The sequence below is a fragment of the Aythya fuligula genome, chromosome 1 (genome assembly GCF_009819795.1).
Source record: "Aythya fuligula isolate bAytFul2 chromosome 1, bAytFul2.pri, whole genome shotgun sequence".
Taxonomy (NCBI): domain Eukaryota; kingdom Metazoa; phylum Chordata; class Aves; order Anseriformes; family Anatidae; genus Aythya; species Aythya fuligula.
Window position 1 is genome coordinate 2,439,825 of NC_045559.1, and position 15,347 is coordinate 2,455,171.

The window sequence follows — 15,347 nt, forward strand, 5'->3', positions numbered from 1 at the left end:
CTTGACCAGTGTCAAGAAGTCCCAGAAGAAGACAGGGGGTTTGTTGCACGTTATATCTTGGCTAATAACAAGATGAAGTAGGTAAAATAAGTGAAGGGGACAGATGGCAGGAGAGGAAAAACAGTGTATATTAATATATTCCAGCTATGTAATGGTATTTCTTGCCTCATACCTAGGGACTCAGAGATATCTCTGACACCACTGGGATCCAGAATGCGTTTCTTTTTCTAATTTTATCCACTAGAGAACACCTCTTTTCAGACCTCTGCAACTCTGACAATCAAGTTGAGCCATCAGACTTCCCCAACCTACAGAGCAGATTTTATTTGAACAGTTACATCCTGATGCAGTTTATTTTGTGGGCTGAAAAGAGAATGTATTATGTGTTATTGACATTATTCACCTCTTGGGAAGGAGACTACATGACCACAGGGGCAATGTGAAGGGTAATTTTATGGCGTTATAATGTGGAAAAGGGGCTGTGGTGTCAGCTCAGCCCCACATCCCCAGCCCAGCCCTGAGGCACCAACCCCACAGGGGCCCGCTGAGGCGCCATTAGAGCAGCCTGGCTTTGCGAGGACAGGAACACAACCACGCTCCTCCACAGCCCCGGGAGAGGCTGTGAGGGCTCCAGAAAGCACCGAGAGGGCCCCAGCGGCATTTCTTCAAGCACACAGCCCGGCCCCATAGCTAAAGGACAGCTCCTCCAGCCCAGGGCTGCAGAGAACTACATTACCCAGCAGGCACTGCGCGGAAGCACCTCCCACCACCCGGCACCTCTTGGCGCTAAGCATCTTGGGAGTTGCAGTCCTCCCCCCTCGGGAAGTTTAAACCGAAAAAGTTTCCTCACTCTTTCCGGGTACCTCGCCCGCTCTGTCCCCGGTTTCCATGGCTACCCCCGCGCGGCCAATGGCGCGCGGGCTTCCAAGGGCGGAGGGCGGGGCGAGGCGAGCGGCGGGCCAACGAGGGGCGGCCTTGTTGCGGGGTCGGCTGGCAGCGGGCACGGGCAGTCTCCTTGGGGCCGTCCCCTGGGCCGCGGCCTGGTGGCAGCGGGGCGAAGATGGGCGGCGGCGGCAGCACCCGGCGGGTCACCTTCGAGGCGGATGAGAACGAGAACATCACGGTGGTGAAGGGCGTGCGGGTGAGAGCGGGGCTCCCCGGGCACCGGGGTCCTCTGAGGGGACGCTGCGACCCGGCCTGGCTCGGCCCGGCCCGGCCCGGCCCTTCTCTCGTCACTGCCCCTTGGCGGTCGCTCCCCTCCCCCCCCCCCGCCCCGTTAATGAGGGGTTTTGTCGCTTAGGGCTCTCAGGGGAACGGCTCTGCTTCCCCTCCGGGTAGTGAGAGGTTTGTCCTGGTTGCCTGGGTGCTCTGACTCCTCTCTGGTTTCTTGCAGGCAGGGAGTATGAGGGTGGTGGGACGGCTGGAGGAGCTGCTTGGAGTCATTAGGGTTGGAAAAGGTCTCCAAGGTCATTTGGTTCAATCACTCCCTTCCACCAACGTCACCCACTAAGCCATGTCCCCAAGCACCTTTCCTTGAACACCCCCAGGGATGGTGACTCCACCATCTCCCTGGGCAACCTGTCCCAGTGCCTGACTGCTCTTTCTGAGCAGAAATGTCTCCTCGTTTCCAACTTGAACCTCCCCTGGCACAGCTTGAGACCATTCCCTCTAGTCATATCACCTGTGAACAGAGGCTGACCCCCAGCTCCCCACCCCTTCCTTTCAGGCAGTTGCAGAGAGCAATGAGGTCTCCCTTGAGCCTCCTCTTCTCCAGACCAAACACCCCTAGTTCCCTCAGCTGCACTTCATAGGACGTGCTTCTGTCTCCCGTGGTCTCTGAGTCTCACAGCTCCTCCTGTCTCCTTGTTCTCTTACACACAGCTTATTCAATGGCGTTTGGGCCTATGGCAACGGGTTGGATCTAGATGATCTTTGAGGTCCTTTCCATCCCGAGCCATTCTGTGGCAATGCACCTATAGAAACATTCCTGTTCTGTCCCTATTTAGGGCACACCGTTACCTGTAATGTACCAAAAAGCTCCTGACACCACACCACAAAACCTTGCGGCACAGAAATTTTATCAGTGGCACAGCGCAGTTCCCAGCAGGAACGATAAGCAGCTGCCCTTTCTGTGAACAGAAACGTTACACTGGAGGAATTTTACACGTTCAGTGCACATTAGCCCACAAATGTTAGCAAAATTTTTCTAACGCAGATTTCTACCAGTGAGAGACATCATGCTGCAGGTTTAGTACAGAATTCTCTAATGAATATTAATTGTCATGGGCAGTCAAAAGCGTATTTTTATAGGGTTGATGTTTGAAGAAACCAAAAGGGAGTTCAGAGTTGGAAAATAAGAACTTCCATGTTATTCTTTTAACTTCTATTATTTTTTTTTTCCATGGGTTACAGTAGATCTGATACAGGCATGACTCAAATTCCCAGTTAAAGTCCCCATAATTAGTGCCAGAGCTTTAGAGTGTGCATGTGTCAGTGTTAGGACAAGCTTACTGGGTGACCTCCGTGCTGTGACCTGTATTGGGATGAAGCTCATCAGAAACTGCCTAGCGTGCTGTTCCTCTGGTACCCAAATAACAGAGAAGGGCAAAAAAGCTGATCTGCTACAAGCAACTTGTCAAGGAGGGTTGTTTCCTTTCCTGTTCCCTGTATCCTCTGTTTCGTCATAGCAGTTTCTTGTGGTACGAGAGCGAAAATGACCTTGTTCAGTCTCATTCTCTGCACTCAGAGATAAATGCTCACTCCATGAAGAAAAGGAAGGATGGTTGAAATAGTTTATTACGCATCGCTGATAACATTTTAGCTGCTGGTATATCTTATTTTGGGGCTTTGTGCTCTTTTATTTTTAAGTTTTACTTCATTTTTGTGGGGGGAGAGGGGTAATGGAGATGAAGAAAAGGTGCATTCTGACTCAGCTTGGGCTGGGGGTTGTATTTTTCAGCTCTCTGACAGCGTCATTGATCGTATGAAGGAACCTTCTTCACCCAGTGGAAGACAGCACCGATCATCCAGTGCAGGTACGCCTGTATTTTCTGTGCTTTGTCGAGGAGAAGGAAGTGGAATGTGCCTTCCAGATCCTTGTGACAAACCCATTGCCATTTCACTGAGAGGATTTTTTTAACGTTGACTTTTGCTGGTCTCTTTTTTTCATTTTCTTCTGACAATAAAACGTGCAACACAACAGCTTATTGCACTCGATTTTTGAAGTTATTATCTCTAACTTATTATCTAAAGGCCTTTCTTTTCTAAAATTAGAAAAAAACAAATACGGAAGTAATGCATTGAGTCCTGAAGTGAAAATTCTCGCGTATTTAATCAACGCTGAATTCTAGCACAGCGAGCTTCGCTTGAAATACGGTTAACCCAAAGATAAAAGAATGATGGCTTATTTCCCCATTATGGAACAGCGGAAACGAGTTGTGTGCAGTTTACACAGCTCGCTAGCTCAAAATGATGTCTCTCTTACCACTTTGTGTTTTCGTTGCTGAGGTCTGTTCGAATGCATCGAGTGGGCTCCGTGCCAGGCAGGCGCTGGTCTAATTTAAAATAGTTCAGCAGAGTGAACATGACACAGCTACCGAAGGAGTGAAAATGAATGGCAGGGTTTGGAGCTCTTGATTTATGGCTGTTGACTGTGTGAAACCTGCAAGGTTCGAGGAAGGCTTCTTACCAGTGCTTCAGAAATATTCACGGTAACAATATTCCCAAAGATATTTGATATTCCAAACAAACAAAAAACCCACACCAAAATCCAGCCTCCTTATGAGAACCGTGGCTACACTGGGCCTTGTAGCAGGACCTGAAAGAGCAGAACATTTTTTCATCTGAATCATAGAAAGGTTGTTTCCTGCTGCATGGCTGAAGATGTTTATGGTGTAGGTGGCTGTGTCTGAGCTGGGTTCCTTCTGAGGTCCATGGGAAGAAAAATACATCGTGGGGGATGATTCTTGTGGCTTACGTGGGAAATGTACTTGAGGATGTGACAAATTGTGCTCCAGGAGTGCTGAGGCGAAGAGTTTAGTTGTCAGTGTCTAAGGGGGTCAGGTGAATCCACCCCAGAATGTTTCACACATATTCCAGCTCCCAAGTGCTGCTGCCGAGGTTTGGCTTTCCTCTTTATGAAAGGGAAGACTGTGACACAGCCAAGACAAGGAAAATACCCGTGCTAAAATGTAGTTAAACAGGCTTGTGAACTTAGTTTGCCCCAAAAAACTGCCTAGAATTTGGTGCTTGCTTAAGTAAGGTTTAGATAGAGTAGGGCTGGCACCAACTGCCAGATTGTCCATCTTTTCTTGTTTAAATAGCATCCATCTGACGATGTACGTGCGCTTTGGTGTGCTGAAGAAATTATTCTAGGTAAAAGAAATTATTCTATCTACCTTTTTCTAGGTAAAGGATTGATATGAAACAGTACTTGTGCATGCTAGCTGCTTTTACGGTGGTGCTTGTTGCTTTTTCATCCATAAACCTGGGTTCTGGAAATAACCTTTTGAACATCAGCTGGGGTTTTGGGGTTGTAGGCACTGGAGATGAAGGCTGTGATATCTCAAATTCTTTACTAATTCACAGTTTGCGCATATGGGCCTAGTGAATTGCTCAACCCTTTGCAAGCTCAGGAAAGGTTACACGTATTTTTGCTCTTAAGAACTAGTAATTTAGGTGAAGTGCTTGTGTTTACACAGGATAATCGGCATTATACGCCCGTTGCTCAAATGATTTGTATTTAGGAAGATTAAATTATACTTAAGTATGTGCTACCACACCACACATTCCTCTGTCATTGGATGTTTTCTGATGAAGAGTTGCAAACTTGTGAATTCCTTTGATGCTGTAAGAGCAGCCAACCTGTTTGTTTTGTAGCCACATCTTAGCTTGTCAAGAGGCTGAATTTGGCTGATAAGGTGGCATTGTAGGAGTGGCACTCACATCAAAGTTAGTGCTCTGATGACTTAACGTTCAGCTTCTCTGCTGATGGCTCTGGGGGCTGGATCCCAGACCTGGAGACTCATTCTGCTGTGGTGTGCTTGGTGTTTTTTTCGTTAAGCCTCTTGCACTGAAAGCAAGAGACCTTGGTTCAGATCTGGGGCTGGTGAATTGTTTTTGTAACAGAGTGGATCTCTCTCTGCCTCTGAAGAGAGTTTTCCAAGGGTTGTGGTGTTCGGAGGCTGGTTCTGGCTTCTGGACCACCAGCTGGCCAACTTCAGAACATGACAGTTTGTCAGCCTACATTTATATCTCTGTACATTCTAGACAAATAATGCTTATCTACATTTTAAAAAAAAAGTCTAGAGGGAGAAACATTAAAGCTATTAAAAACAATCCTTTCCTTAAGCCTTTGATAGCTTTTGTTTGAGGAATAATGGATTAGATTACACGTGGAAGTGTGTATCTTGTTGCATGCTGATATACGATGTATTTATTGACTTCAGTTTGGGGTGGGAAAATGAAATTACATACACTTAGAATGAAATCTGACATCTAAATACTGCATCTTAAAACATGCTGGCTTGCTTGGATCATTTTATGACTTTTGAGTAATATTAAACGCACTAAAATATTTAACAAGTGTAAAATCTTTAAAGCATGTCTCTAATTCATAAAGCAATATTGATGAAAAGTACTTTGGTCAGATGAGAGCTGCTTCTTTTTTGAGGGTATATTATACCTAAAGCTTTAGTTGTAGCAGACCAAGGGAATGGTTTAATTCATTTTAGTTTGGTGCATATCAGGAAGGCCAATAGTCTGTTGTGGAGGTGGGGGGAAGAACAAATGCTTAAGTTATCAAGTTTCTGCATCTCAGCCAGCTGTTCTTTTTTCCTCTGCAGAAGCAGATTACACTGGGGATACAGAGGATTTTTTTAAAACTGTGTTATTTATTATTGTTACTGTAGTATCCTCAAGAAACAAAATCAGTAGAGGACCTGTGTCAGCCACACAGGTCCTGTATGAGACTTAATAGCAGCACCTCCATACTGGTGAGGGGCTTACTGAGAAGCTGGCAACAGGCTCCTGGGGTTCATTGTGTGAAGATGAGACTGCAGACATGAAAGCAGGAGAGATTCAGGCTGGAAAAGGGGAAGAACTATGTCATGATGAGACCAATTAAGCATTGGTAGATGTAGTGCACTGCAAGTACCAGTGTCATGTGCTCTGTCCATCCCTGGATGTCTTCAAGGTGTAAGTGGATAAACCTCTGAGCAACCTGCTCTGATCTCTAGGCTGACCCTGCTTTGAGCAGAGCATTTGGCAAAATCACCTCCTGAGCCCTCTTCCGAGCCGAATGACTCTGCGGTCCTAAGGTTTGGAGGCAGGGTGTGAAAATAAGTTTTCTAATTGCAACCAAGCATTTTATTCTTTATAATGCAAGTGGGAGCTGTTACGATCCCCTGGGCGATGTGCAGCCCAGGAGAATGCAGCTGAGGACTTTTTTTTTTTACTTGGTCATTGCTTGTGATCTTTGTCCAGTTTTTAGGATTTCTTTTCCTTATTATTTGAAGAATTAGAGCACGTATACATTCTCATTACTCCTACTGACAGTACTAGTACGTCTGGAGAGTCAGATGCTGCATGAATAAAACTAGAGCTGGAGTACCTCGTGATAAATATTGTGGGAGTCTCTGCTTTATTTCTTGTGACTTTGAATTGTTTTGGATTTGCACTTTTTATGAGTATCTGGAAGTTTAGAGGGTTTTGTTGAATTTATGCTAGTTAAGCAAGAATCCTCTGCAATAAATCCTGCTAGTTCTGTGCCCTTTAATGTATTATTTTCATCCACTTTTTAGTTGCAACAACACTTTTTCTCTATATAAATTGAAAGATGAAGTAAAGTGACATTTCTGTGGCGCTATTTTGTAAAATTCCTCTTATTTTTGGAAAAGGAAAAACAAACAAAAAAACAACAACAAAGCTCTAGCAAGACATTTTGGTGCCTGGGCTGATTCCCTGCTTTTTGTCTTCCTGTGAGACACCTGTAGATCTCGGGATGTTCCTTTCAGCCAGTAACATGAGTTTGCAACCTTTCCTCCTGCAGCAGCAACCAGGAGAGCATGGTCTCCATTTAATGTTTATTTTGCCTTATTCTAAGGATAGATCTGGGTACTGTTTAGTAGAAGTTCTTAAACTTAACTGGCACTGAAAGCCTTTGTGAAATCAATCAAATAGGAATCAGAGCCAACAAACAGAGCTGGTCTGTGGGCAGCTGGTAGCCTGGAAGGCCCTGATTTGGATCTCCTAGAAACCGCTGTATTTGTAGATTTGGTTTGATTTCTGACTGATTTCTACAAAAGAAGTTATTTGAAGGGGCTTAGAGATGTTAGGGAGGGATAATTAAGACTTGTCTTTTGGTCTGAAAATCCTGGAAGCCTCTAAACTTGCCATTGTGGCAAGATTGTATTGCAAACAACATCCAGCAGTTTTATTAAGGGACATCCTGCTGCCCTTGATGAGGTAAGTAGCTATATGGTGTAAAATATTGACATGCAAGGTAGCTTCATCAGAACATCTTTGCTTCTGATACCCAGGCTATAGTCTGCTCAGGGCATGTATTTTTTGACGCATGATCTAAATCTGAGCAAGCTGCCTTGGGTATTCTTACACGAGGCGCTGCAGCGCTCACTCCTGCTCTCGTGTGGCTTGCTGTATTGCCACTTAGTTGTCATGGAGTTTCTCGGAGATAACTTTATTTTCAGTGATGTATATTGATATTCTTTGGGTTAAAGGTTCACTATTGATGGAAGTATTTTATTATCAAAAGGTGAAACGTCTTGTAACTCACTCGACTGCTAAAGATGCCTAACTTTTAGTGCTGTCACTCTAACAGCAAATCTTTACTCAAGCCTGACATTCATGTCACTGGATTGCAGGAGTATAGGGAATCTGGAATTATGCATGGGAGATGAAGTAAGTTTTGCATAAATTAAAGTTCTCACTGTCTGTATGACATGCAAGGTGTTCTGCGAATGCTTTCGGATGACTGGGTACGTCCTTGTAAAATTGAACTAAAATTAGAAGGAAAAAGTACGAACTAATGCAGCTGGCACTTCTGGTTTCCTTTTTGCCCATGGAAATTGGACAGGAGAGCTGTGGGAGGGCTTAGCTCACTCTGAGTCCTGAAAGTACAGTATGAACCTCATCAGAAAGGTGGCATGTAATTGAGGGAGGGTTGGGTAGGTGTGGTAGAGTGTTAGAAAATAGGGGAAAAGTCCTGATGTAGTTGTTTAAAAGGCTTGGATTGTTGAATGCAGAAAAGTTACACCTAGAGCCTTACAAATGCTGGTCTTGGTAACAAACAGAATTTTTTAAGGTGGGAATGCAAAAGTCTGTCTGTGCTCAGAGTACTCGTGTCCTATACTCCCTGTGTTTGTCCAATTCAAACATGTTTTGATTCTTCACTGAAACACTTTGAGATTTCGTTGTGGCTGTGCCTTTGGGCTGCCCGCTGTAATTGTGCTGTGCCTGCTGATAAAGGTGGGGAGCAGCAGACTTCTTGAGTGCCCAAAGGTAGAGCAAGAAGGAAGGGCAGGAGCTGTTGGAACTTCTCAAGCAAATTTCAGATATTTCAAGGTATGACCTTACAGTTAACCCCATCTAATGGTCTCATGTCTCATCCTATAAGGTGGTGTGCAGGGATTTAAGCCATCACGAAATGCCTGCAAGAAGAGTTTAGTGCTGGTTTAGCTCCCTGAATTGAACCTTTGTGTGCTCTGGGAAGTGTCTGTGGGAGGAGCAGGAGCACGTGCAGGACCAGCAGCCTCACTCTTCCTTCTTGGTGTGACATCTGGCTTTTGGAACAGCTATGCAGACCTTGTCAGACTTGGGTTTCTTTCCTAAATAAGCAGCTTAAGAAACTTCATCACAGGTGGTTTAAGGGCAAATGCCCGTGGGAGGAAACGAGCATGAGCACGCCTCTGGGAAATACACTGTCAGTTTAGGGAAAAGCAGGACAGAGATGATTTATAGCACAGGTTGGTATATGGAAATATTACGTAGAAATTCTTAGAATGTTATTATTGAGTTGCACAGACATTATAATTGCTTTATTCAGTACAATGGTCCTTATATCTTCAGGTATTCAGTTTGATGGTGTTATCTCAGAAGTACACTTAGTCCATTGCGTAATCGTCCAAAAAATGGTTTGGATTATTTTCTTTTCAATAAAATAGGTTGCGTTGCTTTTCACTGAAACAATCCTCAGATTTTCATGGACTAGATTTGTATTTTTTTTTTCCTGAATACTGAAATAACATGCAGTTCAAGGGAGGATTCACGTTTTAAAATCAAAAAATAACCTTTACTGGTAAATTAATAACAATTTAAAAACAACCAAACAAAACCTGACTAAGCCCCTAAAAAGCCTTGTTCCTCTCTCAGTATTGAAGTGGACTGCATGAAATGTGTGCACTGAAATGTGCCCCAAGAAATGGCATTTGTGTTTGCATTAGCCCAGAGTTTGTCGTGGTGCAAATTTGGATTAAGTTTGTGCTTGCAGTTGGAAGGATGGGCCGAAGGGAGAAGGTTTCTCTTTGCATCTCTCTTTCTCTCCCTGTTCCTTTGTTTCTTTCACTGTAATGCAACAATCATGTTTAAGTTTGTATGGAAAAAGTGGTCCATGTGTGGGAGGCATTTATGGCTGGAATTGAAGTAATTGATTCCCATCCCCCCTTTCTCCGTCTGCTCCTGCTATTGCTCTATTTGTTGTTCCTCAGAGTTGTAAAGGGAGCTAAAGAAACAAATTCTGCAGCTTTCAGGGGTTCTGCAAATGGAAGAATTGAATTTTTGAGAGCTTGTGGAATTGAGTTTTTTTTTCTTCTTGTCTCCTACACGCAGGTCGGAGTGAGAAAGCAAATACATCGCATGGATATTGTCAGGTTCCAGGTGGACAGCTGATTGATGTAATTAGGGGATCTCATTTTAAAACCGATAGAGAACTTTTGATATTCCACGTGAAATTTAAGGAAAGAGCAGTCTGTCAAATCCTGTCCTACTTGGAAGCATAATTAACTAGGTCTTAGGCTGAGTTAGATCCATTTGATGATAGCCAGCTTCTTTTATAGTTTTTCCTCTTAGAAGTGGTTTTGTGTGTGTGCATCTCTTAGTGGATAGGCAGAATTCGCTTTCAATGGCACTCATTGAGAAGTGTCATTTTTGTTTCCATATATTCTTTGAAACAGGTAATTCTTATGTACCGCATACTGTGGGCTTTTTTTGGTCTCAAGTGGGTTTGTCAAAATTAAATTTCATGCTATTCCGCTTTAGGCTGCGTGTGCTCTATTAGGGTTTACTAAGTGCAGATGTTTGCTCTAAAAATCTTTGAGTAGTTGCGCGGTGCACACATAAAGCAATTTTTGTTGTAGCTGGTATAACAAGCATAGCCAAAGAATTTGCTTAGGACCAGCTTCGAAGTTAGAACTGGCTGCTTTTTGATGTGGAAGCCTGAGATTTGTGCATGCTAAAACGCAATCTTCTAGTAGGTAGGGGAAAATCGGGCTTAAAGACAACTATTAATTGTGGCATGGGATTCTGGTATTAATTTCTAGTACTGCAACAAGGTGAATTAAGAAAGCCAGTGAAATTGTTCCTAAAAACATAGGGGAAAAAAAATAACCTGGGAAAAAGATTGTAGGCATTTCATGGAGCTCTTTGCCAAATGCAAGTAGTAATGAATTTGAAGGACTAAATGCTTTTGCCTTCATGCATGGAGTTGTTGCCATTGCCTTTTACTAGCACTGAATGGTTTTGTAGTTAAATCCTGGCAAAGTTTTAGACCTCTGAGCTTAGACGGTTGGAGCTCAGCCTTAGGCTAAGCTTCTGGAAAATGCAGCCACAATCCATCATATGGTTACGAGGCAGGTTTGGGAAGAGACAGAAATCGCAGTTCATGTACGCTGAAGTTCTTGGTTCCTACTGAGAGTTAAACGTGCTGGAGATTGCCGGCAGTGGATGTGCTCTGAACAATTGGATCTTTCCTGTGAAATTTCAGCCTTTGACTTCTCTAGTCCGTGCTGTGTCTAGGCACCGGAACAAAACCCAGCTCTTTCTCCTTTGTCCTTCGGAGACCTTCCTGGGATTATAGGTCGAAAAGTCCAGATAGCTGACTGAGATAAAGGGGTATGTAATTTAAAGGACGGTTAGAATGAAAGTCATTTGAAGCAGCTTGAATAGTTCTGCTGTCTTAAAGAATACAATCAAAAATATCGATGGTTTTAATGAAGGAAAGCTGATAAGTAAATGGGAATTGTTTGCCTGGACCAGTGTTTGGACTGATAGCACTGTGCAAGGAAATTGTCATCCTGCCATAGAACATCCTCTCCAGTTTGAGAGTAAAATGTGTTCTTATCCAAGTTCTCTCTCTGCTGACTACAAAAATCACTAAAATGTCACTAAAATGAAGTGAGTGGGGACTGCTATGAGGGAAGAACATCTCCAAATAGTTCTAAACCAAGCCTCCAATGAACTGGTAAGAGACCATTTCCAATCACACACAGTGGGAGGGGGTTCTAAGTACACTTTTTTTTTTTCTTCTTAGCATTATTTAAAAACACCACTTGTTAGGTGTAACGTTCCTCAGAGGTCTTGTTATCCTGCTGAGGCAATAAAACTCTGTGGGTTTAATAAATAATGCTACTTTGCTTTCCATCATGCTTTATGTACAGGTTAGGGAATCTTCAGTGTGGTATTAAAGAATGCTTTGGAGGCATGGTTTATCACATTAAGATGAAAAGAAAAGCCTTGTTTTATTCCTTCATCTTCAGGCTGCAACCAAGTGTTACTAAACCTCTTCATCACTTGTCAGATCAGACAGGTTAAGTATATTGTAAAGTGCTGCTTCCTGAAAGGTTTCTACTGCTTGTTTTTTTAGTTAAACAGGAGGTAACCACTCAGTCTCTTTTCTTTATGTTCCCTCCTACCTCAGGGAACCATTATGCAGCTTCAGCTCTTGTTACAATTTTATTTTTTCCCGTGACTTTTGCACATTTTTATGTGCACCAAATTCCTCCATTTTAAATGATCTCATGTGCAGATCTACTAGTGAAGTTTTGAGGAACACCAGCCTGGAAATGGCAGTTTTCAGGTATTACTACCTGTTGGTTGAAGTCTAAATTCAAAAACCAGAGACGGGACATTCTTCTCTTCGCCCTTGAGGTTTGTTGTGTATCTGTTGCAACAGATCTGCATCTGTGTATTTGTTGTAACACCTGACAGTGCTTCTTGAAGCCAATTTTATTGGCTTCTCAATTTTAGCTTCATAACGTTTGATTTCCCCTACTGTTAATCATCTGAAAAATAAGCATCTAGCCTAAGCTAGTCATTTAGACTAGGGGTGAGATTCTGTGGTTCATCCAAGATGATTTTTTTTTTTCCTTTTTTTTTTTTTCTTTTCTCTGGTGAGAAGGGAACAGCTTAAATGAAAGGAAAGGACTCATTTATCCCTGTTGTTACCAAGTGGCATTGCTCAACAGGCAGAGATGGGGCTGGATATTCTGAAATTTAAGCAGAAAAAGTAATAGCTGCAGCAATCAGAATTATAGAGGCAGTGATTATTGTGTAAGAGTGGCTTTAATACTAACCAGAAACCTAAGGAAAATGATTTTTGAAGAAGCAGCACTGGATGTTGCCATCATGTCTCGTGGTCAGTTAAGTTTTGACTGAGGACCAACCTGGTTTTATGCCAGGCTGTTGAAGAGGGGACTGAACACCAGCTCCTTTTAATCTGCACTGGCATTTGCAGAGGAGGAGAGAGAGCGATTTACTCAAGGAAGAAGTGAGCCTCATGTTCCTGGATTAACGGGAAGCATCTGCTGACCAGCTACTCTTTGTCCTTAGGTTTTTCATTTCTGACCTTTTGCCTGGCAGAACAGCCTTTTATTTATTTTTCCTCTCCTCTAACTTTTATTAAATTCCTGCCCTGTCTTTCCGGGATCTGAAAAGCTCCTAGCCGGTGAGTTTGCTCTTTCATACTGGGCTAACCAGTGCTTGGTGACCAACAAAGGCAGCTCGATCTAGAATGGGACCCCATCTGCTTTTTTTTTTTTTTTTTTTGGCACTGCTGCTGTTTGCTGCGCCCTTCTGTAGGGTCTTGGTTTTCCTTCCAGCTAACAACTTCCTCCATTAAAAAGCTATCAGCGGTGGAGGCGGTACATCAATTTAGAGACCAGTCATTTAGAAAAGTTTGTCTTGTTGCTCTATCTCATTAACGCTGACATTTCTCATAATGAGTAGATTATGACTGCAAGAATTTTAAACATTTCAGCATTTTTTCCTTTTGTGATCGGTTCTGAGTAATGAAAATAGTTATAAATGTCATGGCTTTGTCTTTAATTTTCATTTCTTATTACGAGCAGTGATGTGGTGCAAAATAGTGGGTTGAGGATACCTCAGCTCCCACATTTCAGAATTAACAATACCATAGCTGTCTGATGGTTAAATATAAAGCCAGTTTGGCTGAAGCTGGAGGAAGACACACTACAGTGCTTTGTAGGGAACTAAACAGAAACAAATCCTTGCTCCTGTGCGCAACCTGAGCGCCCTCCATGCTTCTGTAGTGCATAGACTTGACATGATAACTATTACTAATCTGACTTCTCATGCCCTCTCATTGATGTTACATGAAATAAGTGTTCTGTCACTTTTTGTTATTAAAGCTTGTGTTTCAGACTATTTTTCAGACTAAACATGCTGCTGCGTGGGATGTAGGAAACAGGAAACATTACCCTTGAGACCTAAGAAGGTACTTAGACGCTTGGTACTTCTACGCTTCCTTTTGTGAGTCAGTGATTCTGATCTGTAGGACCTGGTTACAAACGCTGATTAAAGGTCCTCGTGCTTCAGATTTGGATTTAGATTCTTTCTAAATCCTAGTGATCATCGTCAGATTCTAGTTTCATCTTAGACAGAGTGCTGTTTCTGAGCTGAATAAACAAATTCTGGAATTACTGTTTTCTTTACGCTGATACAAAACATCCTTGTATCAGCCTGTTGCAACTTGAATGAATCAACTGGAGATTAAGTTTGAGAGTGCCACAACAGCTATTAAAGATCCACTTATTTATCACTGCAGGCTTCTCTTTGTACCTAATTTTAAGTGAAGTGATTGCTTTCAGACTTTGTGCACAGTTTCGGCGCTCATGTCATTGATAAATAAAATCATGACTCGATGTGGAGATGGTTCCACTTTTTTTTTTCCTGAGTAGTCAGCTTCTGGAAAATTTTCCTGCTCTTTCAAGTTTAGTGATAAATGCTAGATTGCTTTAATTGCACAGAGCAGAAGTTTGGCATCTTGATTTATTTTTGCACGCAGCTCCGACCACTGAGAAATTAGGTTAACTGGATCAGCAGATGTATTGATGAATGTTATCTCTGGGCGAAATGCTTTTCCTTTTTTTTTTTTTCCCCTCTCCTTTCATTAACCTTTACAGGTGAAGACCTACTTTTTCTGCAGCGTGATGGCCATAAGGCCTCTTATATAACTTGTTTTTATCCTCCCTCTTTCCCACAATAACTTTCAAGGTTGTGAACCAGTTTTATCCAAACTTGACAGAGAGGTAAACTTCTCGAGGGTGATTAACTTCTGTGCGTGTTTTCTGAGCATTTACAAATGGGTGACAAGTGGTACTGTCAGAGTGTTTCCTGATAAGATGTCCTGATCAGCATTACATATCATAGATTGTCTTCCTACTGCTGAACAGATTTGCAAAATAAAGATAACTACTGCGGTTTCCCATAAGCAGCACCTTGTGACTTCCTTTATTTGACCATCAAGCCTTTTGTTGTGCTCCTAGAAATTTCCTCAAGAGGACACGTTCAGGACAGATGCTTCTTAATGAGTGATGTTGATCTGTGGTACAGCTGCTGCAATGAAGATCTCTCTTATCAGCAAACAGCCCTACCTCACAAATAGCCTTTTTCTTTCACTAGTTTAATTATAGGTTTCCCTCTGAATCCCTTATCCCTTTTCTTCCACCTTATCAGTGCTTTGAAATTTCTTCTTCCTTTATTCATCTTTTTTTCTACTTTTTTTTTTTTTTATTTTGGAGGTCTTTAAAAATGTGTAGGTGTATAGCTTGGTGACATGGTGGACTTGGCAGTGCTAGGTTAAAGGCTACCAGATGATCTTAGAGGTCTTTTCCAACCTGATCCTATGATTCTGTGATCTTTCATCCTGCATCTCGCTGGCCTTCTTCTCTTGCCCCTTCCCTTCCAAAGGAGTAGTCTCCTTGGCTGGGGAGGGAAGGGGAACTCTGCTGGGTTCACGGATGTGGAACCCTGTCTGGAAAAATTCAGAGCATCACTGGCGAGAAGGGAAAGATGTTTTGGTGTTAGGGGTGAGCTTG

At 42.9% G+C, this 15,347-nt stretch overlaps 1 protein-coding gene across 2 annotated transcripts in view; it reads left to right on the top strand.

The window, feature by feature from the left end:
• Positions 1-980: 980 nt before the first annotated feature.
• The window catches only part of CHCHD3 (coiled-coil-helix-coiled-coil-helix domain containing 3), a 148,227-nt gene continuing 133,860 nt past the window's right edge, over positions 981-15,347 (top strand). For both annotated transcript variants that reach the window (XM_032200014.1, XM_032200024.1), the window contains exons 1-2: positions 981-1,141; positions 2,960-3,035. In XM_032200014.1, coding sequence (XP_032055905.1) covers positions 1,061-1,141; positions 2,960-3,035 — 157 coding nt within the window. In that variant the 5' untranslated portion in view covers positions 981-1,060. The remainder of the gene's footprint in view (positions 1,142-2,959; positions 3,036-15,347) is intronic.